Below are 22,603 nucleotides of genomic sequence, written 5' to 3'. Positions count from 1 at the left end.
GCTAGAGAAAAGGATTTAGAATATTTTTACCATTACACAATATACACATGTATGGAGACAACACATGGTACCCCATTAATATTTATAATTTTTATATACCAGTTTAAAATACATTAATAATAATAATAATAATAAATAATGTCTCCTTTTACACAGTTTTTTTGGTTTTTTTCCCCAGTGGTGCTGGGTATTGAACTGTGTGCCTTAAATATCCTAGGCAAGTACTCTATCACTGAGCTGCTTCTTTCTTTCTTTCTTTTTTTTGGTACCAGGGATTGAACTCTGGTCTTTGTGCTTGCGCAGCAGGCAGTGAAACCTCTGAGCTAAATCCCTGGCCCACTGAGCTTTTTCTTTTTCCTCAAGGCCTTTTAAAAAATTATTATTATTATTATTTTTATTTTATTTTATTTTTTTGGTACCGGGGATCAAACTTGGGACCTTGCGCCTGCAAGGCAGGCAGCAGAACCACTGAGCTAAATCCCTGGCCCTTAAAAATTATTTTGAGACAGGGTCTTGCTAAGTTGCCCAGGCTGGGCTTGAACTTTCGAGATCCTCCTCCCTCAGCCTCACCAGTTGCTAGGATTATAGGCAAGTGCCACCAAGCCTGGCTTACACTAAGCTTTTTAACTTTAAAAAAAAAAAAAGGTTTTTTTCACACATTTCATTTTGTCTTCAAAACAACCCTGTGATTTAGGTAGAGCAGAATTTATCTCCTTTTTGTACATATGAAGACAATAAGTAATGTGAAATAGGAAGAAAAGGTCTAAAGGGGTAGGGGAAAGGAAAGAAGGGAAAGGAAAAAATATGAGAAAAGGAAAAAATGGAAACAAAGTCTTTGTAAATAGGGAGGGGTGGAAGGGTTGAAGGGAGGGAAGGGGAATGGGGAAAAAATAAGAACCAAGATACATCATGTACAGGTACAAGCTCCCAATGATGAATGTAACTGTATTGTATACCTAAAAAGGAACCAATAAACAATGGGGAAAAAAAAGTTTAAGTAACTTAGGTCAATGTAACATTTATTTGTAGTCAGTGAGTCACTAAGGCTTAATCTGTAGCTCAGTTGTTTTTCTGTTCACTCTGACCCCTCCAGAGTGGTCTGTACTGGGCTCAGAAAGCCTAGGAGAGGAGCAGAGACAGTGGCTGCTGGGTCACTTGCTGGAAGGAGAGCAGTTCATTCTCTCCAGCACGGGGCCTAACTGCTAGAATGAGAAACTAACCAATCTGGGTACTGCCATGCCCAACTTGAAAGAAATGCTGTTAGGAAGGCCACTCTGACCCTGGAGTCTGAGTGCAGCAGGAACGCGGGGCTCACCTTGATCCCATCCTTGGCTCCTTCCTGTAGGTAGGGAATGATGGAGTTGTTCCACAGGTCGATGAACCAGGTCCGGAAGTCCTCGATGCCAATCGGACAGGACAGAAAGAAGCACGGGCCTAGGAAAAGGATTGGGCTCTGAAAATGACTGAGAAACCCAGATCTCCCCGGGCTTGTGCCTGCCTCTTTTACTCCTGAGTACCAGGCAGAGGGTTCTGACATCCAAAGCATTAAAAGAAATTTAGAGTCCTCAAGGCCAGGGGATGCTGACAGTCTCAGAAATTATGCACAAGGTGCAAGTGTGACAAGGAAGTGAGCGAAGCTTTTTGATTCCCTCTTACAGACTTTCCTTTTTTTCCACTAATTGTGGGGGGAAAATGAGGGAGGGGTACCTTCCACGTGCTAGGCAAGTGCACTACCATCTTTATTTTTCAGACATGGGGTCTAAATATGCTGCCCAGGCTGGTCTCAAACTCCTTGGCTCAAGGAATCCTCCCACCTCAGCCTTCCAGGTGGCTTGGACTACAAGTGTGTGTTACCACCAGGCTTGGGGTTAGCTTTCAGATGGTTGAGGTGATTCAACCAATTCATAGTGCTAACTGAATTATGTACTTCAGTGGTTTTAAGTCTGAAGCCACAAGACTTGCACCTCCTTTATAGGCTGAAGACTCCAAAAAGCAAAGGGAGCACCCTTCCGGGTGGTGAGGAACAAGAGGGAAGCTGGACCCCAGTACCGATGAGGAAGTCTGAGGTGCTGTGCTTCTCAAGGAAGGTGTGCAGGTGATACCACAGCTTGGGCACCCAGTCCAGCACCCGAAGCAGCTCTTCCTTGTTGGCATTGATGTCACTGTCAGATTCTACCAACTTCCTCCGCAGGTATCGCACCAAGAAGCCATTGGCTGGTTCTACGTTGTTGGAGAAGGTCAGCATCCTGCCACCAGGGATGGGGAGAGTTGCATTGCAGTGGCAATGGGGACACTGTCAGGGTTCATTCCCTGCCAGGCCACCCCTTCTGCTTGCCTTCCACTTATGCCCACTTGATTTCTTCTCAATTATTAGTGGTGACAACTGAATTCAGGCCAGTAGCTCTGCTCAGGCAGAGCTGTTCTCAAATCAGTGACACTCTTCAAACAAATACTTGACTTCACTGATGTCAATCATGATGGACAGGCAGAGAATCCTATTTATAGCAGCCTACCAGAGTCCCGGCTAATGTTGCAGTCCTCTCCTCTCCTCCTCTCCCCTCTCCTCTCCTCTCCTCCCCTCCCCTTTCTGCTCCTCTCTTTTCCTTTCCTTTCCTCAAGCACCCTCTTCCACTCTGTAACTGACATGCAAGTATACTAACTTTCTCTTCTCAGCCTGAAGGGCTCTGGCTACTTCTCTTTCTTTCTGCTATTTGTTGCTCCTCTACTCACTAGTTTATAGGTTCTTGGGTGGGTTCAGAAGGCTCATCCAGGGTCATAGGTCTTACCTGAAGCTCAAGTGCAAGCCATGGTTGGGTGTCATTTTTACTGGCTGATTGGTGGTACCTATAATATAAGGACTGTGGGAAGGAAGGGGAGAAAAATTCACTTAAATGTGTCTTCACCCTTGCTTTCTGCCACTTGCTTGCTCTGTCAGTTGGACTTCACTGAGTTCTCCCTCTGTCCAAACTGTGGAATGTTTGGTCCCAACCCCAGCTTACCATTTGTGGTACTTGCAAGTGAGGGCCCCATTGACCAGCTCACTGATGGAGCCTGCTTCACTCAGATCATCCAATAAAATCACCAAAGGCACATCCCCAATCCCTGTTTCCCGGTCTATCTGGTTGGCCAGGTTGGAGAGGTACAGTTGTAGATCCTGGAATAAAAGATAGGGTCAGCACTCAGGAATCCACACCTGTAGCAGCCTTAGAAATACTTTTGGAGAAGCTTTGCTAGTGTGGGATTTCCTTGGGGTTTTTGCTTCCTATTTGCTGCACTCTGCTTACAAAAACAGATTACCACAGACTGATAAACTGGTCCCAGAGGCACCAGTTAAGCTTGTTAAGCAGTGGCCCTTCAACCCCCAGAGGTGGGGAACACACGCTGTTCTAATAAATGTTTTTTCACTGGGTTGGTAGCACAAGCTACCGTTAATGGATGTCCCTCGTCCAGCTGAGGAGAGCCAAAACTTGAACCGATTCCAATTCTATGCTCAATAGACGGCAAGGGGGATGGACACAGGGCTCCAATGAAATATCTAATTCTGAGTGCTTCTTCCCAGAGAGCCCAAGGCCAGATAGTAACACTGAAAAGAAAGGCAGAAGGAAGAAAATAGAGAAGGGGTGGGATCGATAGTGTCAGCAGAATGAGGTAGAAACAAGGAGGATGTAGCTTCCCCAGTGATCAATCAAAGGGAAAGCAGCTTAACAGGGGTAAGAGGAAGCGTGGAGAAAAAAGTTACAGGGGGGAAAAAGGGGGGTCAAGGGCCAAAATCTGGAAAGAAACTGGGGGCAGATGAGGAAGAAGACTAGAAAAAGGGATGGAAGGGTAGGAAAAGAACATTGAAGAATGGAGAAAAGGTTAAGGCAGGGAGGAGGAGAAAGGGAATGAGAGGGCAGGAAGGGGCCCAGGCTAGGGCTCATGTGAGGCTGAGGTCTGAACAAAGACTGGCGCGGAGGTGGTTCTCAGGAGGCCCCCACCTTGCAAGACTGCTGGTGCATGTTGAAGGTGCTGACAATGCCCTCGGTGACCTCGCGGCCGGAGCGCTCCACCAAGTATTCGGCCAGTCGATTGGTCAGGTAGGTCTTGCCTGTACCGCTGGGCCCCGAGAGCACAAGACGACGGTGCTTGAGCAGGAGACTGATGTAGTGCTGCATCATGGGCTTGGGGATCAGCGTCTCGAACACCAGGCTGTCCACGCATTTCTCTTTCAGACCTGTACCCAGCCCCAGAAAGCGTGAGTCTTGACCACCACCATCAAGATGGGAAGGGACCCCCAAGAGCTTTTCTTTATCTGAAGCTCACTGAAGAAACCCAGAGCCACTTGCCCCATAGTTCGAGGAAATATCCTCACACCTAGTTTTGAAAATGTGAGTCTCGTTTTTAGAGATGCTCAGAACTAGAGGTGAATAGATACAGTGAGAAATCCATGCTTAAGAAGAATGTTCCTGGGAACAAGTTAGGACTGGGTTTGTTGTGCTCACTTCAGCAGCACATATACTAAAATAGGACTGGGTTTGTCTTGCTCATCTATTCATAGTTCATGCTACTTAAACACGTTCATATCATAGTTTCCTGGTAAGTTTTTGTTGAATGGATGCATGCATCATTATTATTAGTAGTAGTAGTAGTAGTAGTAGTAGTATTTTGGTACTGGGGATAGAACTCAGGACCTTACGCTTGCAAGGCAGGCAGCGCTAAATCCCTGGCCCCCCTGCATTATTTTTTTTGATGGTGCTCTCTCTGTGCTTGTGCTGTACCACCTCACTCCAAGAGACAAAGACAGACCATTATGGTTTACATCTACATGTACCCTTAAAGCCTTATTTGATCATAGGCTGGACCTTTGGGAAGTGACTGGATTATGGGGGGATTATTACTGACTTGCTGTTAGGAGGTGGGGCCTGGTTGGAACAGGTCAGTATGGACCTGACCTGGAAGTTTGTATCTCCCTTCTTGGGTCCTCTCTTGACTCTTTCTGCTTCCTGGCTGCCATACCATGAAGGTGCTTTTCCTTCACTGTACCATCCTTCCTGGAAGCCAGTGGGCTCCATGGACTGAAATATGAGCCAGAATAAACCTCTTCTTCCTAAGGATGTGGGTGCTGGGTACTTTGTCCCAGCAATTAGGGAAGTAACTAAGACAGATTTTGATACCAGGAGTGGGGTTGTTGCTGTGATGCTACTTGACCATGTGGTTCAGAAGCCTTTGGAACTGGTTCACAGGACAAATCTGGAAAGGTTTGGAGATGATGGCTTGTAAAGCAGCCCTAGAATGGTGTAAGCCAGGCTTGATGAAATTCTGGTCAGCGCTCAGAAGACAAGAATAGTGACAGAAATGCAGATGGTCAGGACCAGGCTTAGCAGGTATCTGTGGGAACAAGGACTCCACTGGCGGTTGGGTTCCAGGCCATACGTGTTATGTTTTAGCAGAAAACTTGTCTACATTTTGCTCATGTCCTAAAACTTTGTGAGAGACTGTGATTAAGGGTGGTGGGCTAATTAATGTGGTGGAAGAAATTTCAAGGCGGTCTAGTGTTGAGGCTGTGACATAGCTTGCTGCTTTTACCCAGGCTTATACTGAAGATCTCAAGCAAAAAGCCCTTTTGAAGTTTTGAGTTTGGCCAGAAAGGAAGCTCTGGTAATGTTGGGGCCTGCAAAAATGGAGCAGAGGAGAGCTTGATTGTTAAAAAGATTAGCATTTCAAAGAAGTCAAGTACTTTACAATAGGACAACAGGAAAAATGACTTAAGGGCATGTGAGGAACCACCAAGGCCATCCTTTGCAGGCTCAAAATTGCAAAAGTGAAAGAATTTGCTTTGAGAAGAGAACCCTAGGGCAACATGCTCGAGAAGCACCACCTAGAGAATTTTTTCTCCAGGATTCAATTCACAGCTCTTAGCCATCCAGGCACTCAGATTTCTGCAGCTATGACATAAGGAAGCCCAGCTACTACTTGAGCTGGCAGCAGACTTTGATGTCATCCATATGATGTAGGTTTTACAGGCATGCAGAGTGCAATCAGGAAGGCTTCTACCCAGATTTCAGAAGAAGGATTGGGAGGCCAGGCAGTGTGCCCCTCAGAGGGGAGTGCATTAAGCTGTGAGAGTGAAGCCAAAAGTGCAGTGTAGATCCCAAGAAATTTGAGAAGCCAAGAATGTGAAACATCTGAGGAAAATTGAAAGGAGTGAGCAAAGCCAGACCAAGAAAGAAGCCATGAGAGCTACAACCATGGGCAATGCTGTAGGGGTGTAGTTGCCAAAGCCCTTTGGAGATCACATCTCACCACCACTTGCCCTGGACGATGAATATGGAATTATGGGATTTAATGTTTGCCCTACTGGATTTCCATCTTGCTTTGATACAATTTCTTTCTATCCCCCTGTTCCTCCCTTTTCAAATGGGAGTTTACCCTGTGCCATTGTATGTTGGCAGTGTTTAACTTTCTTTTGACTTTTATAGGGGCTCATAACTCAGAGTTTGCCTTATGTCTCAGAGGAGACTCTAGACTTGGGTTTTTCAGCAATATTGGAATTGTGAGGACTTTGACAATTTGTAGAGATGGACTAAATACATTTTGCATAAAGAGATGCACATGGGTCTTTTGGTGGGCAAGGGTAGAATGCTACAGCTTAATGTCTAGATGTAACCCTAAAGCCTCAAGAAATCATAGGTGGGACCTTAGGGAGGTGATTTGATTATAGGGGCATTATACCTAGGTTGCTGTTAGGAGGGAGAGTCTGGTCAGAAGAGGTGGGATACTGTGGGCCTGACCTGGCAGTTTATAGCTCCCTTCCTGGGTCCTCCCTTGACTCTTTCTGCTTCCTGGCTGCCTTGCTATGAAGGTGCTTTCCCTCTGCCATGAACCTCTACCATGCCATTCTTGCTGGGAGCCAGTGGACACCATGAACTGAAACATGAGCCAAAATAAACCTCTCTTTCCTTAAATTGTGGGTGTCAGGTATTTTGTCCCAGCAACAAGGGAAGTAAGTAAGACACTGACCTTTGAGGGAGACTGATATGTTATTGACACCTCGACGACAAGGAGGCATCTCTGGGGGCTCAGCGTCCAACACTCGTTTCACGTGGCTGAGGCTGTAGCCATGAATGGACTCAGTGCTTAGACCAAGGGTGGAGGCTGGGTCCATTTTGGAAATGTAGTCCTGATAGAAGAGGTGGGGTGAGAAGAAGAAGGTGAGAAACACTGAAAAGATACAGACACAGGTGGGAAAGCCACAAGAATGAATAAAAATTAGAGCAAGCAAAAAGCACGTGGGGAAAGAGAATATACGGTTTTGCTATTTTGTTTTTCTGAATAAAGAATCTCTGAATAAAGGTCTCCAAGATCTCACTGCATGGAAAGCTCAAATATTCCATGAGAGGCAAGTACATGTATCTCTTTACCTCAAACACTTGGAAAACAGCTTCATCCAGCATCTTCCAGTCAACTTTTCCACTGACCTTGCTACATCCCAGGAAAAATTCCTGCTGCTTCAAGTCCTGTAAGTTAAGGTAGAGCCATGTGAGTCTTAGTACATATGATTCCAAGGGAGGAAAATCCTAGAAGGCCTTAGGAGTTGAAGACTCTAGTTTGGGGAATATTCAGAGTCCAGCATAAACATGACCAGACAGATACTCCTTGATTTACAGTGGCACAACACCCAGACAAACCCATCATGAGTTGAAAATATCACTGAGTCAAAAACGCATTTAATACCTCTAGCCTTCTGAACATCGCACCATAACAGTACAGTTCCCTGTAGAATATTGGTTATCTACCCTTGGGATTGGCTAACTGGGAGCTGTGGCTCACTCTCACCACCCAGTATCTCGAGAAAGTTTCATACTACATGTTGCCAGCCCAAAAAAAGAACAGAATTTAAAATCTGAAGTATTGCTTCATGCATTGCTTTTGCACCATTGTCAAGTTGGGGACCATCTGTGTTATGTTGGTTTCTACCCTGGCCCCCACTGAAGTTCCTTACCCCTTTGATGATGTGCTGAGGGGGCATCCGTACCACCACCCGAAGGGACACTTCCTCCTTTGGACCACAGGTGCTGATGCCATCCATGGGTGATAGGTCTGTGGGGATTAAAAAAACTAATTTGTTTTAAAGGTACCCACAAATTTTCTTAAACTTTCTAGTCAGAATCCTTTCCAAATAACTATTTACCACAAATAGGAAATGGGACCGCCAAACTGAAAAGATATTAGGGTTTAAAAACCACATCAAGGGCTGGGTATTTAGCTCAATGTTTTCGCCACCTGCTGTGCAAGCCCAAGGACCCGAGTTTGATCCCTGGTACCAAAAAAAACAACCACATGAAGCTGGGTTAGTGCTGCATGCCTGAAATCCCAGCACTCTGGGAGGCTGAGGCAGGAGGCAAGTTTAAGTCCAGCCAGGGCAACAACTCAGCAAGACCCTGTCTCAAAAAAAAAAAAAAAAAAGCTGGGAATGTACATCAGTGCAAAGGCTCAAGGTTCCATCTCCAGTACTGCCAGTCTAGCATTGACACTAGCATTATTTATTTATTTATTTATTTATTTATTTATTTATGTTTTGGGTACCGGGGATCGAACTCAGGACCTTGTGCTTGCGAAGCAGGCCCGGTGCCACTGAGCTAAATCCCCAGCCCTAGCATTGCTTTATTTGACACTGTTACCTCCCTCGTCCAAGGAAGAAACCACTGCACCAGTAGAATAGTGGAGCAGTGAAATGGACTCTTCTTCTCTCTACGCTTAGAGGCCCTTTGCCCAATAGGTACCTGTGTCTGTGAGGCTCGGGCTGAAGGAATGAGTAAGTGCAAGGCCGAGGGAGCGGCGAGGGGATGACAGAGCAGAGGATCCAGGGACCTGCCCTGGAGTGGAGCCTGAGGAAGGGCCAGGGGCAACCTTCAGTCGGTCATTCTCTGCTTTCAGCAGGTCCACCTCCAGCTGTGGGGAGAACAGACAGGGTAGTGTGGCAAGGTTGGACATGCCTCAGGCCTTGGGCTCCCCTTCCCTGCAGCTCTGCCTGAAGCTGACCTGCATGTTGTGCATGGTCTCCCGAAGCTGGTCCAGTTGGTGGGCAGAGTTGAGGGCCTCCAGGCGGATGTCTGTGAGCTTCATCTCTTTCTCCCACAGCTCAGAGCGCAGCTCCGATACTTCCTTCTTCTCGGGCTCCTCTTCCTCCGCACTGGTGTGGAAGAGCCTCGTGGCGGGTGCGGAGTGAGCAGGCGCCCTGTAAGAAAACAAGGCTCAGCCAGGATCCTGGAGAAACATTACGCGGGGAGACTGGGGTGCGTGGTGGGTAGTCTCAGCTCTTTCCACACACAGACACCCAATCAGTATGACAACAAGGTCCCCTGTGGGTCTCACATGGCCAGGAAGAAGCCACCGATGCACACTGCTACCAGGCCGGTGGCCAGGAGTTGGAGCACTTACTCGGGGACGTCAGTGCCCACAGAGGACGAGTTGGAGGACTTGATAGAGGGCGAGGCAGTCTCTGTGGAGCCATGCTGCAGTTTAGGGGAGGAGGGGGCTGAGGAGTCAGGTGTGGCGATCTCTTCAATATCAGAGTATGAGGAAGCTGACTTGGGTCCCTTTTTTATACTGAAGGCTTTGTTGAAGGAACTTCGAAGCTAGAAAAGAACAGATCCAGGTAGGCAGATGTCAGGGCTCCACTCTGGGGACGGGGGAGGACTGATCTGGGACAAGGTGATATGGAGGCAGGGGATATTTTTGTTGCAATTAAGCCTGCTATAATGAGGCTTCACGTGGTTCATAGCATATGGACAGAAGAGCTGCCTAGAAACTAGGACTGAGAGAAAGAATGAGATCTTTTGGCTTGCTGCCTCTGTAGGCTATGGGATCTTCTCAGGTCTCTTCTTTCCCTTGGGGTATGAGGACAGAGAGGTTCCCAGAGGTTACATGGCATACCTCTCAAGAATCCAATCCCACCTTCTCCAACAGACCAATAACTGCTCAGTCTAAACCTAGCTCACTTTGGCACCTGTGACTTGGGCTTGTCAATCATGACTCAATCTATTCACAGCTTCACAGATCAACCAGACACTGATGGTACAATTCTGTAAAGATCAAGAGAAGGTGGTGGTACCAAGTTACATTTAGTACTCTTCTGCCTAGCACATCACAGAGTGGTTAAGAAAATCAGACAGAGCCAGGGATTTAGCTCAGTGGCACCACGCCTGCCTCGCAATCGCAAACTCAGACATTAGCACTTTTTATTATTTCAAATATCCTAGAACAAGTGCTATTTTCCAGCATTTCCACAGACTACTTATGGCATTATAATCTAACCACAGCTTGTTTGATCTTGGTGTTGATGAGCATGGGTGTTAGGGATATGAGCTGCGAGTGCAAATCAGGGTGTGTCCCACACACATGCATCCGTACGGCATGCACACACACACGGGACGATGTGGAATGGCAGCAAGAGACAGAGTGAAGGAGGGGTGGGAGCGATGGGCGACAAAGGCAAGCCAGAGCTTTGAGACAGAGAAAAAAGAAGAGAAAATTGGAAGATATCCTTTCTAAGAATCTCTCCTGGAACACAGCAGACCGTTATGTGATGGATGGAGCTAGCAGGTGATGTGTATGGGGTCTCCACTGGGCAAGCTATAAAGGAGGACCAATCTGGCTGTGTGAGGATATGAGGAGAGAGAATGTGGGCAGCTGACTGCTTCTAGGCCACATAAGATCATTCAGCACTTGAGGTTCAAAAGAACCATAAAGCTTAGTTCTCTGCAGAGAGGAAGAACTAAGGCTGAAAAGAGAATTGACTTGGTTGGTACTGCATAACCCAGGGAGACCTGGGACTGGGATTTGGGCCTCCTAATTTTCAATCCAATGAAGCTTTCTCTACACCACTGCCTCATGGGAAGCTGTGTGTGTGTACGCGCCCGCGTGCACGTGTGTGTCCCTGGGTCCATGTGTATGCAGAAAGGAATCCTGTGATCACAAGTTGCCTGGAGCATAAGCTCTCTGAGATCATTAAAAATTCTAAGTGAGAGGGCTGAGGATTTAGCTCAGTGGTGCCACCACCTGCCTTGCAAGTGCAAGTTCCCGAGTTTGATCCCCAGTACCAAAACAAAAAAGCTAGTCACAAAAATTTTGGCCACAGATTTAGCTCAGTGGTTCCGGCACCTGCCTCGCAAGCGCAAGGTCCCAAGTTCAATCCCCGGTACCAAAAAAAAAAAGCAAAGATTCTAAGTGAGAGGCTGGGGATTTAGCTCAGTGGTGCCGCTGCCTGCCCTGAAGGCACAAGGACCTGAGTTCGATCCCTGGTATCCAAAAAAAAAAAATAAAGGTTCTCAGTGAGAGTAGTGCTCTATGTGTAGTCTAGTATTCTGAGGGGCAGAACCACTGGGAGAAATTTGGTGTTGTGTGGCTAATGGATCCATGGTTAAACGAATTCAGGAAACAATAGATTAAGCAACATGAAACAATTCGTTACTGAGGGGCATCTCAGAACTTTTTCTGTGCAGAACTGCACTGTAGAAAATGCTGTGTTTCTTGAATTTATTTGATGATGGTGTCACTTTTTAAGGTGCGTCTCAGTGGATTAGTGATTTGTACAGCCCACTTTGGGAAATGCTAAAGAGTCAGGTTTAAATGAGCAGCAGGCCCTCCCATCTGTGCTCTACCCTACCCAGACAGGACACTGGCTATACTGACCTTTTCCTAGCCCACTGTTCTCTTCTGACCAGACAGTGTCCATGCAGAAGGATCCCAACACATTCCTCACTCCCTATTGCAACCTAACCTCAGTGCACATTTTACCTCCTTTGTGATGTTTTCCTACTCCCTATAATCACAGTCTCTCTCATCTGTAAATTGCTTTAGCAATAAACCTTTTAAGTAAGCATTTTGGCACCACTGGACTGTCATTCACTTTATAGGTACAATTTTTTTTTGTCTTCCCAGTGCTACGGGCTCCTTAATAACTGAGATAACAGACTCAGTGTTTGCTACCCTTCACGACACCTAGCACAACACTGGGATAGGGTTAGAGCGAACCGTAGGTGTCTTTTTGTAACAGAAATTTGGGTACACTTTCTACTTATCTTAGGCTATTCTTTGGCAACTCCACAGATGCTTAGAGGGTATCTGGCTTTGGGGTGACTTTAGTGTGCCCTGGACTGGGCCATATTCCTCATCCTGGTTGTCCTACTTCACACCTATGTCTTCAGGCTGAGCCTCAACTGAAGTGGCCTCTGGAAACTGTGCTCAGGATAACTTTCATCCAGTGATTCTCCTCCATTTGAGGCTTGATGGAACAAAAATTAAAAGGCTCATTTCCTGGATACGATGAGCTTGACCGAATTGCTTTTTGTAATAGGCCAATTTTGCAACCGGGGAAGACAGTAGGGAACAGATTTGGATTTTGTTCGACTTTCCCATTCGACCCACGACCAGACCACTCCTCTGTCCTTCTGTGGGCAGCTGTGGATGGGCCATGCAGTGGAGTTAGGAACACTCGGTGGTTGTTAGGGTTAGTGCTATGGGTGGCCATTTGTTGTTTTAGGAGGAAAGAGTTGCTCTGGAAATAGGGAAGGTATGGCAAAGGGAAAGAGAAAATAAGGGGAGAGGAACCGGGTCTCTTACCTCATAGACCTGGAAAAAAATAGGGATTTGAAGTCAGCATTTTGAAGGGAAAAAAAAAGAAGAAGAAGAAGCAACACTTAATCACTCATTTCACACAGCTGGCTCATATCTGCGTTACACAAAGGTCTGAGGGGACAGTCTTCCTGACTAGGGGTGCAGAGCAGCAAGATGTTCCCACCTGGGGCCACTCTCCCTTCTGCAGGCAGCCAGAGTTGCCGGGACCATTCATGAATTTCAGAAAGGTCATCCAAGGCCAGGTTAGTTACAGGGGAAGGCATAAAAAAATCACCCATGGTCCAGCCAGAGGTGACGTAAGAGTCCTTTTGAAGTATCCCTTTGAAGCTCCACAACACCTCTCCCAAACTGAAGAAGTTACCTCCAGCAACATCTAGAATGAATGGCTTTGTTGATAAAATCTTTTTCCATCGTACAGAAGGAAGTAGGGAGTAGGGGAAGGAACCGTTAAGTCATAACTTTCTAAGTATTTTCTCCACTTCCTTCTGTGGCCATACACTTGACCTAATCAACATAGTGAGTCCAGGAGCAAGGATGTTTAAGGTTGCAGCAAGAGCCTCATGACAAGCAGGGAACTGCCCTGAGCAGACAGGAAATAGTCTTAGGACTAGAAGGGTCTGCTGCTTCGTTAATCCTGGGAGGATCGAACCCTACACTGAGGTGGAAGTATCCACGTGGGTCTACATGGTTTCCATGCCCAAACCTTCACCTACCCAACTCTTCTTCTTCTTCTTTTTGGCATCAGTGTCCTTGCTGCTGCCGATGCTGGAATGGCTGGTGATACTGTTGAGGCTTGAGATGCTATCTGAGGAGTTCTGTCTCTTGATCCGGAGTTCTGGGGCCAAGGACAAGGGGGTAAGAACACAAAAAGATTTAGAGACGTGAGATTCAAGGCAATTCTAGCTACAGGTGATAAGAGGGGAAGGGAACCAACTGACTCCTAGGTACACATTATTCGTGTTTTGAAATCTTCATTCAGAAAACATTTATAGAGTGCCAAATATGCTTTAGCACTGAAACAATGCTAACGGTAAAAATTAAGAAATGATCCTGTTCTCAAGAAGCTTCCAGGCTAGGAGAAACAGAAGTGGCACCAAGTAATGAATTCACTTTGCATAGGTTGAGGATTTACTTAGGGTGGGCCCTCTACACTATGCAGATATCACCCTACCATTTTTAATGATTTATCTGGCAATATTTGGCTGCATGTGGTCCAGGGACAAGCATAAGTAGCTGCATGCTCTGCACTTAACCGGAATGGGCTTCGGTTTTCTTATCTGATGGCTAGAAAGATCCCAGCTCTCTGAGAAGGCTGCAATGACACAGAAATGATCCACTCTTCTGCAGCAGGGAAGGAAAGGGCTAAGTAACAAGAGAAGAGCTGTTTGAGCATGGAGAGAACAGAAGGCATTCAGGTGGGAAAACTGGAAAAATATTTGAGGTTGAAGAAAAGTACATGCAAAGGCACTGTGCAAGGGACTGGCTTCGCTGTGCGGAACTCTGAGCAGTCAGGGGTGGAAGCAGCTGGGCACAGAGGAGCATGGAGGGTGGGCTTGGGACAGATGAGGCGCCCTGAATGCCTTCTAAAGGAAATATGCCTTTGTGCCCTTGGTTGTGGGCAGCAGAGATTCCCAGACAAGAGCGTAGTATTATTAGATTTTTAAAAACTCTTTTTATTTCAGAATCATTACAGATTCATGAAAAGTTGCAAAGGTGTTCATGCACCTTTCTCCCAGTCTCATCCGAAGTTAACATCTTGCATAACTACAGTGTAATGTCACAAAACTTTTTTTTGTACCCGGGATCAAACTCAGGACCTCAGTGGCGCCACTGAGCTACATCCCTGGCCACAAGACTTTTTAAAAAAGTTAATAATGAGAAAAAATGAAAAAGCAAGAAACTAGACCAGATGTAGGAGACTAGTTAGGCAACTGTATGTAACTGTTCTATAAACAAGAGCTATTAAGTCAAAGAGGTATTGTTTGCATTTGGCTACTTCTTACTGTCTCCATGACCAAGAATGGATCTTTAAACTATCTTTTTTGCTCAACATTACAAGGATAACAGCAGCTTAGAATCTTGTTGTAGCATCTGTTGAAACAGAGCTTATAAAACAGAAAATCCTTTGTTCAGTGATAATCAAACCAAGTTTATGGTACTACAGAGTACTTTGGTTATTTTAAAAGGTGCAGAGAATTCTCAAGAGATTATGCGAAGTTCAAGAAAATAAAGTCATTTGTAAAAAAAAAAAGGGGCATATATTTGCTTGTATCTGAACAATTATTTCTAGAAAGATGCATAAGAACTTAGCAGTACTTACCTCTGGGCAGCGGGACTTGAGGAATGGATCTTAGAGAGGGATTTTATGTTTTACCACATCTTTTTTTTTTTTTGTGGGACCTTGTGCTTGTGAGGCAGGCGGTGGCACCACTAAGATAAATCCCCGGCCCTCCACATATCCTTTTGTGTAGTTTACTTCTGGGGCTGACAAACTTTAATCTTAAAGGATCAAAGCGTAAATATTTCTGGCTTTGTCGCCATATGGTCTGTCTCAGTCAGCTCTGTTGCTGTAATATGTAAATTAATGATCATGGCTATATGTCAGTAAAATTTTGTTTAAGAAGTAGTGGTGATCGCCGCCTGCTGCGCAAGCACAAGGACCCAAGTTCGATCCTTGGTACCAAAAAAAAAACCAAAGAAGTAGTGGTGAAACTAAGTGTGGTAAAACATGCCTGTAATCCTAGCACTCTGGGAGGCTGAGGCAGGAGAATCACAAACTAGAGCCCAGGCTGGGCACCTGGCAACTTAGTGAGACACTGTCACAAAACAAAAAATGGGGATTTAGTTCAGTGGTGCTGTGCCTGCCTTGCAAGTGCAAGATCCTGAGTTTGATCCCCAATACCAGAAAAAAAATGAGCAGGGAATATAGCTCAGCCCAAAGGCCCTGGGTTCAAGCCCCAGTAACACACACACACACACACACACACACACACACACACAAAGACAGACAGTGCAAGTCAGATTTGTTTGGCTACTAGCCATGGTTTGCTGACCCATAGTTTATATTTTCCCACAGAATGTGTATTGCTTTTATGATTTTAAAAAATCATTTTAATTGTAATCAGTTAATTAAAAACTAAATGAAGGATGGCTACATACGAGTAAGTGTATTTATGTATAATATGGAGGTGTCAACTAGTTATATGAGTCTATCAATTAAATAAAAATACTGAGCCAGGTATGGTGGCCACACCTGTAATCCCAGCACTCTGGGATGCTGAGGTAGGAAGACTGCAAGTTTGAGCCTATCCTGGGCAACTTAGCAACTTAGAATCTATCTCATAAAGGCTGTACCACCTCCTCAGAGTGCCGAGGTGAGTCTCTCAGGCCACCATACCACCGCCCTAGAGCACCGAGGAGATGAGCTGTGTGGGTGCCAGCTCACTCCCCCTCCCCAGCTGTGCCAAGCCATTACCTAGATCCACACTGCAGAGTTGCAGGGATCATAAAGGACATTGCTCTGAGCTTGAGAAGACAGAATAGAAGTGAACAGCAGAAAGAGGGCCTCTTTGAGGCCCCTTGATAAAAATTAAAGCCCACCAGAAAAGTGAAGAAAAACTGCAATAAAGGCACACCAGACCACCTTTGTTGGGTGAGCAGCGGTGTGGACCAGAGCAGCACAGCTGCAAGCAGATCCCAGCCAGGGCTCTGGCTCAACCCCAGAGGCTGGGGCACACTGGCCCAAGCCAAGGGCTTGGCTAGAAAATAGCTGCAGAGGCACACAACCAACAGCCAGAGGTTCGCCCCAATACCATCAGTAAGTGTGCAAGACCCTTGCCAGAAGCTTGCTCACACAACACAAACTGGGGTGCACAGCCCCCAGCCAAAGACCCTCCCAGACAACAGCTACATAGGGGGCCTAGCCAGTGGCACACCTAGATATCATCCCAAGTGTGCATAGGCCCCAGCCAGAAGCCCACCCAGACAACAGGTCAGCTCAGGGATCCAGAAGGTCACCTTTCTGAACCCAGGAATTAGTGTACTGGTGAGCAGCAGAGAAAAGGCTGCTCGGTGGCTTGCTGAGAGTTGCAGACCGCTGGGTGAGCAAAAAGTTGCCTAAACAAAGGCACAGCAGGCTGCATCTGTTGAAATGAGAAGACGCGCGTAAACAAGCCTCAACACCAGACTTCCAGATCACCTAAGGCAACCCCAAAGGGAAACGAGATGAAACAATCTGATACTCAACCACCTGGACTCCCTGAACTGGCAACAAAAGAGAATCTGGAAAAAATGAAATCAGAAATAATTTCTCAGATAACAGCAGAGATTGTGCCCATAGTGCAAGACATGATTAATAAATCTAGAGTGGAAACAGATAAAAAAATAGAGGAGCTGAGGAACATGATGGAATCCCAACACAGGAAACAAATGGAATCCATAAAACACATGCAAACAGATTTCCAAGAGATTAAAAACTCCACTGAAAGTTTACACAGCAGAATGAGGACAGAATTTCAGATATAGAAGATACGATTGCAATTAGTGACAAGAAAAAGAAAAATTTCTTTAAAATAGTAAGGGACCATGAGAAATCTGTCCAGCAGCTGCTAGATGATGCAAAGAAGAGTAACATAAGACTGACTGGAGTCAATGAAGAAACAGGAGGGAGTGCAGACAACATAAAAAAAAACTGTTCACAGAAGTGATGGCAGAAAACTTCCCAAGCAGGGGAAACGAACTTGACATACAGATAAGGGAGGCATGTAGGACTCCAACTAGCCGTGATCAAAAAAAATCTACACATAGGCATATAATGGTTAAGATTCGAGAAACCCAACAGGAGAACAAAATTCTACAAGCAGTTAGAGAAAAGAAACAAATCACAAAGAAAGGAAAGCCCATCAGAATCACAGCAGACTGCTCAATGCAAACCCTCAAGACATGAAGAGCATGGAGTGACGTATTTCAAGCCCCAAACGAAAACAGCCTCCAACCCAGACTGATGTACTCTGCAAAACTATCTTTCAAAATTGATGGAGAAATAAGATACTTTCATGACAAAGAGCACCTTAGGAACTTCATGAATACCAAACTAGCACTCCAAAACATTTTACACAATATCCTAGGAAAAGACAATGAAGATCACAACCCCAGGAAGCCCAGCAGAATGAATCCATTGGGCATGACAGGAAATTAAACAGAAAGGGGGAGAATCCAACAAAAATAAAAAGTCATGACAACGATAAGTCAATATGTATCAGTTATAACTATCAATGTTAATGGTCTTAATTCACCAATCAAAAGAAATAGACTGGCAGAATGGGTCAAGCAGCAAGGGCCAACAATATGGTGCATACAAGAAACACACTTAATTTAAAAAGAAACTCATAGTCTGAAAGTTAAAAGGGTGGAAAACAATATTCCATGCAACATGAACCCGAAAAAAAGCAGGAGTAGCTATCCTCTTTGCAGATCAAGTGGATTTCAAAATCTGAAACCCTTCTGGTTCCAAGAATTTCAGATAAGGGACAGTCAACCTGTATGTACAAATCTATTTTGAACATGTGTTTTCATTCCTCTTAAGTAAAAACTTAAGAACAGAACTGTTGGTTCTTAACAGTAATACAAGAAATTTCTATATTGTTTTCCAAAATGGTTTTATCATTTTACATTCACATTAGCAGTATTAGAAAGTTCTAACTGGTTCACACCTAAGCTGACATTTGTTCTTTTAAAACCTTTAACTTAATCTCCCTAATGAGTGTATAATACGATCTTGTTATCGTACTGATCAGTATTTTTCTGATTCTAATGTTGCACACCTTTCCTTGTGCTGTACTGGCTATTTATTATCTTCTTGTGTCTACTTTTTAATTGGGTTGTCTATTAATGAGCTGTAAGAGTTCTTTAAATATTCTAGTCATAGGTTATATGCATTATAAATATGTTCTGGTTAAGGACTACTTTTCATTTTCTTAACAATGTCTTTTAAAGTTCTAAATTTTGATGGAATCTCATTTATCAATTTTTTTCTTTTATACATCATGTTTTTTGTATCCTAGGAAATTCTTGCCTACCCTAAATTCATGAACATTTTCCCTTACAATTTTTTCTTAAAGTTTAAGTTTTAGTCTTTCATGTTTAGGTTCATAGATCCTTTCAAGTTATTTTTATGTATGGAAATAAAGGGTTGAGGTTAATCTTTTACATAGGGATACCAGGTGTTCTAGTACCATTTATTGAAAACATATTTTCCTCTCCTCTTGAGTTTATGTTCTATAAAATGTTAATGTTAAATAATCTTTCAAAAATCAGTGGCCCATATATGTGTGGTTCTATTTCTAGATTCTGTTTTATTCCATTGATCTATATGTCTTTCCTTATGCCAACATTGCCTTGATTACTGTAGCTTTAGAAGAAGTCTTAAAATTAGATAATAAATGTCTTCCAACACTTGTTATTTTTTTTCCTTTTTACCTTTCCAGGTCCTTTCTACTCCTACATAACTTTTAAATTTCAATATCCAATTCTTCATTTATAGCAAGTATACACAGATCTGAATTTTTATATATACCTTGTGTTTTCTAATCCTGCTAAATTCAAATACAAGTTCTAGGGGCTCCTAGAGATTTCTTAGTATTTTCTCTGTAGATGATCATTTCATCTACATATAAAGATTTTACTTCTACCTTGCCAATCCTATGCTATTTGTTTATTTTTATTGCCAGATTATTTTGGTTTGGGCCTATGTTTCAAAGTTTAATGGACAGATGAAGAGTAGGCATATCTGCCCTTGTTCCCCACCTTAGGGAGAAAGCATTGTATCTTTTCCATTTATATAAGGCATTTTTGCTGGAAGCATGGAGTACATGTCTTTTATCTGTTGAGAATGTTGTATTCTACTTCTAGTCTCCTGATAGCTTTTACCATGAACAGCTGTAGAATTTAGTCCAGTACTTTTTCTCCAACTAGTGACAGGATCATATGACTTTTTCCTTTCCTCTGTTAAAATGATGACTTTTGGGGGTGGATCTTCCAATGCTGAACCAACACTGCCATCCCTATAATAAAACCACTTTCTACATCCTGCCAGATCTGACTTCTAATAGTTTGTTTTGTTAAACAAATTTTAATTTATGTCCATACTTTTCTCTTCTATTATCTTTATCCAGTTTTAGTATTAACACAATGTTGATTTCCTAAAATGAGGGGAGAAGTGTTCTTTCTTTTTTCTGCTTTAAATGTTTGATATAATTTATCAGATATAAGCCTGTTGTTGTCATATAGGTAGGTTTTCAAACTAGGAATATACTTTCTTTAATAGGTGCTATTCAAATTTTATATTTCTTCCAGAGTCAGTTTCATTAATTTGTCTTCCAAGGTACTTCATAGAAGTTGTCAAATTTATTTCAAAAAAGATTTTTGTAATATGCTTTCTATATCCTTTTAAATTCTGTAAAATCTGTGATAATGTCCTCTAAATCTTGATATTGTAATTTTTAAAAACGTATAATTGATACTGTGTAATAGGAAGAAAAGGTCTAAAGGAATAGGGGAAGTGTGAGGGGTAGGGGAAAATAAAGAAGGGAAAAGAAAAAATATGAGAAAAAGAAAAAAATGGAAACAAAGTCTTTGTAAATAGGGAAGGGTGGAGGGGGTGAAGAAAGGGCAGGGGAAGGGGAAAAAAATAAGAACCAAGGTACATCATGTAAAGGTACAAGATCCCAGTGATGAATGTAACTGTATTATATACCTAAAATGTACCAATAAACTTAATGGAAAAAAAAAAGACTCTATCTCATAAAAAAAAAAATCTTAGGATATAATTCAGTGCAAAAGCTTGGGTACAAGCCCCAATACCACAAAATAAATAAATAAGCAAACCCGTAAAAAGTGTTTTTGAAAGCAAAAGATATGCTGTAGAATTATTAATACTTAAAAAGTTAGAAAATCTTTTGTGCATTCTGAATTTTGTGCCATGTAAATTTCTTATCTATTTACAAATAATAATAAAGCTGGGCATCACTGCTTAATAAACATTAGCTCTTTGAAAGCTCCTAGCCTTGTCCTGATCAAATTGATCCTGGATCAACAAGAACTGAGGATAACATAAAAACTCACAGCAAAAAAGGTCATGATTCATTCATTTAGCAAACATATATCTGAAGAGCAAAGTGTATTTATGAAATTAGCAATAGCAGAATATCCCAGATCCTTCACATATAAGCTGTGTTTCAGTAAATTATTTTCTCTGATCTTATTTTCCTCATTTATAAAATATACTTCATTGGGTTTTTATCTGGAATAAATGAATTAATATATGTAAAATGCTTAGAGAAGTGCTGCCCATATGGCTAGTGCTCCTATTAGTATAGGTGGAATAGAGCATACAGGAGAAGGAATGGGAGGTGAGGCTAGAAAGACCTGCCTAGTCCGGGGAGAGGACGAGTGTATGCTTAAAGGGCTTGCACAGTACAGCAAACACCACTTATGCCCTCTACCTAACTGAAAAATTTTAAACATTTTATTGTATTTTCTTTCTCTCTCTACCCCAAACACTTTCTCAAAAGATATAAAATATGTTGCAGACAACATGACATTTTACCACTAAGCCCTTCGGGATGCATCTTCTAAGAAGCACATCCCTTGCAATGTCATTTCAGCACATCACACACACATACACACATGTATACACACACACTAACAGCGATATCTTTTTGCCTAATAGTTAATTCATATTAAAATGGGACTGCTTTCTGGTCCTGACTGATATAAGTGAATTGCTCTGGAGCCAGTGTAAAGGAAAGCCTGGAGCAAGGCAAGACCAGTTAGGGAATGACTGCACTAACCCCGAAGAAGAAAGAAGGAATGTAACTGAGATGCATATGGGAATGAGAACTAACTTACTGCACAGGATGAAGCAGTAAGGAGTCAAGGATAACTCCTGTTCGTGGCCTAGGTGACCAGGTAGGTGAGAATATACCTGAGATGATGAGCAAGGTTGCAGAAGGGAAAGGGCTGGCTTGAGTATTGGGAAATGGGGTAGAGAGGGTGACTTTCAACTTTGCAAATGCTAAATTAAGAGAGACCTGTGAGGTCAACTAAGAGGAGATGTCCAAAAGTGTATGGAGGAGCTTAAGAGACTGAGCTGGATAGAAATGCAGATTAGGCAGGAGTTGTAAAAATGCTGAGCTAAATGAGCCCAGCAAGTTTGTAGGATACAAGATCAACAAACAAACAAACAAAAATCAATTGCATTTTATTTTCTTTGTGGCACCGGGGATTGAACCCAAGGTTTGTGCACACTAAGCAACCATCCCACCCCTGAATTGCATCCCGAGCCCTTTGTATTTTTTTGAGACAGGGTCTCACTGAGTTGGCCAGAGTGGACGCAAATTTACCATCCTCCTGCCTCAGCCTCCCAGTAGCTGGAATTATAGGTGTATGTTATCATTTTTGGCTTGTATTTCTATACACTAGTAACTGAATGACTTAAAAGGGAAATTAAGGAAACAATTGTACTTATACTAGCATAAAAATAAGTTTAGCAAAAGAAATGAAAGACTTTTATTATGAAAGTCGCAAAATATCGCTGAGACAAATGGCAAAATGGATTGGATATTGTTGGAAATACCCTCGCCTTATCTGCCTTACAGAGTAGCCATTGAGCAAGAGAGCAGTGATGGGGAGAGAAGCAAGGACAGGCTGACTGGGGCCAGCATTTTTGATCTCTATTTTCAAGGCTGATTATTTTCTAGCTAGGTCTAATTTTGGGGGAAACACTATATCTATAAACAGGGGAGTATTAGTCAGAAATAAGAAATGATGTACTGACACATGATACTACATGGATGAATCTTGGAAACATTTTACTGAGTGAAAGGAACCAACCACAAAAGAGCATACATCATAGGATTCCTTTTATATTAAATGTCCAGAATAGGCAAACTCAGAGACAGAAAAGATTAGTGGTGGGCAGGAAATG

General features: G+C 43.4%; 1 protein-coding gene across 12 annotated transcripts in view; it reads right to left on the bottom strand.

Annotated features, from left to right (window-relative positions):
- Nav1 (neuron navigator 1) overlaps nt 1–22,603 on the bottom strand; it is a 280,922-nt gene that overhangs the window by 12,119 nt on the left and 246,200 nt on the right. For all 12 annotated transcript variants that reach the window (XM_087194151.1, XM_087194150.1, XM_087194148.1 and 9 more), the window contains 12 exons: nt 13,332–13,453; nt 9,421–9,617; nt 9,022–9,217; nt 8,763–8,931; nt 7,982–8,079; nt 7,401–7,496; nt 7,000–7,159; nt 3,978–4,213; nt 3,000–3,154; nt 2,787–2,858; nt 2,050–2,246; nt 1,316–1,434 (listed from right to left, as the gene is read on the bottom strand). In XM_087194151.1, the coding sequence (XP_087050277.1) occupies nt 1,316–1,434; nt 2,050–2,246; nt 2,787–2,858; nt 3,000–3,154; nt 3,978–4,213; nt 7,000–7,159; nt 7,401–7,496; nt 7,982–8,079; nt 8,763–8,931; nt 9,022–9,217; nt 9,421–9,617; nt 13,332–13,453 (1,817 nt within the window). The remainder of the gene's footprint in view (nt 1–1,315; nt 1,435–2,049; nt 2,247–2,786; nt 2,859–2,999; nt 3,155–3,977; nt 4,214–6,999; nt 7,160–7,400; nt 7,497–7,981; nt 8,080–8,762; nt 8,932–9,021; nt 9,218–9,420; nt 9,618–13,331; nt 13,454–22,603) is intronic.

This window comes from Heterocephalus glaber, unplaced genomic scaffold (genome assembly GCF_053883595.1).
Source record: "Heterocephalus glaber isolate CG9 unplaced genomic scaffold, H.glaber_assembly_v1.0 deba00001600, whole genome shotgun sequence".
NCBI classification, from domain to species: Eukaryota; Metazoa; Chordata; class Mammalia; order Rodentia; family Bathyergidae; genus Heterocephalus; species Heterocephalus glaber.
This window is presented reverse-complemented; position numbering and strand designations above follow the sequence as displayed.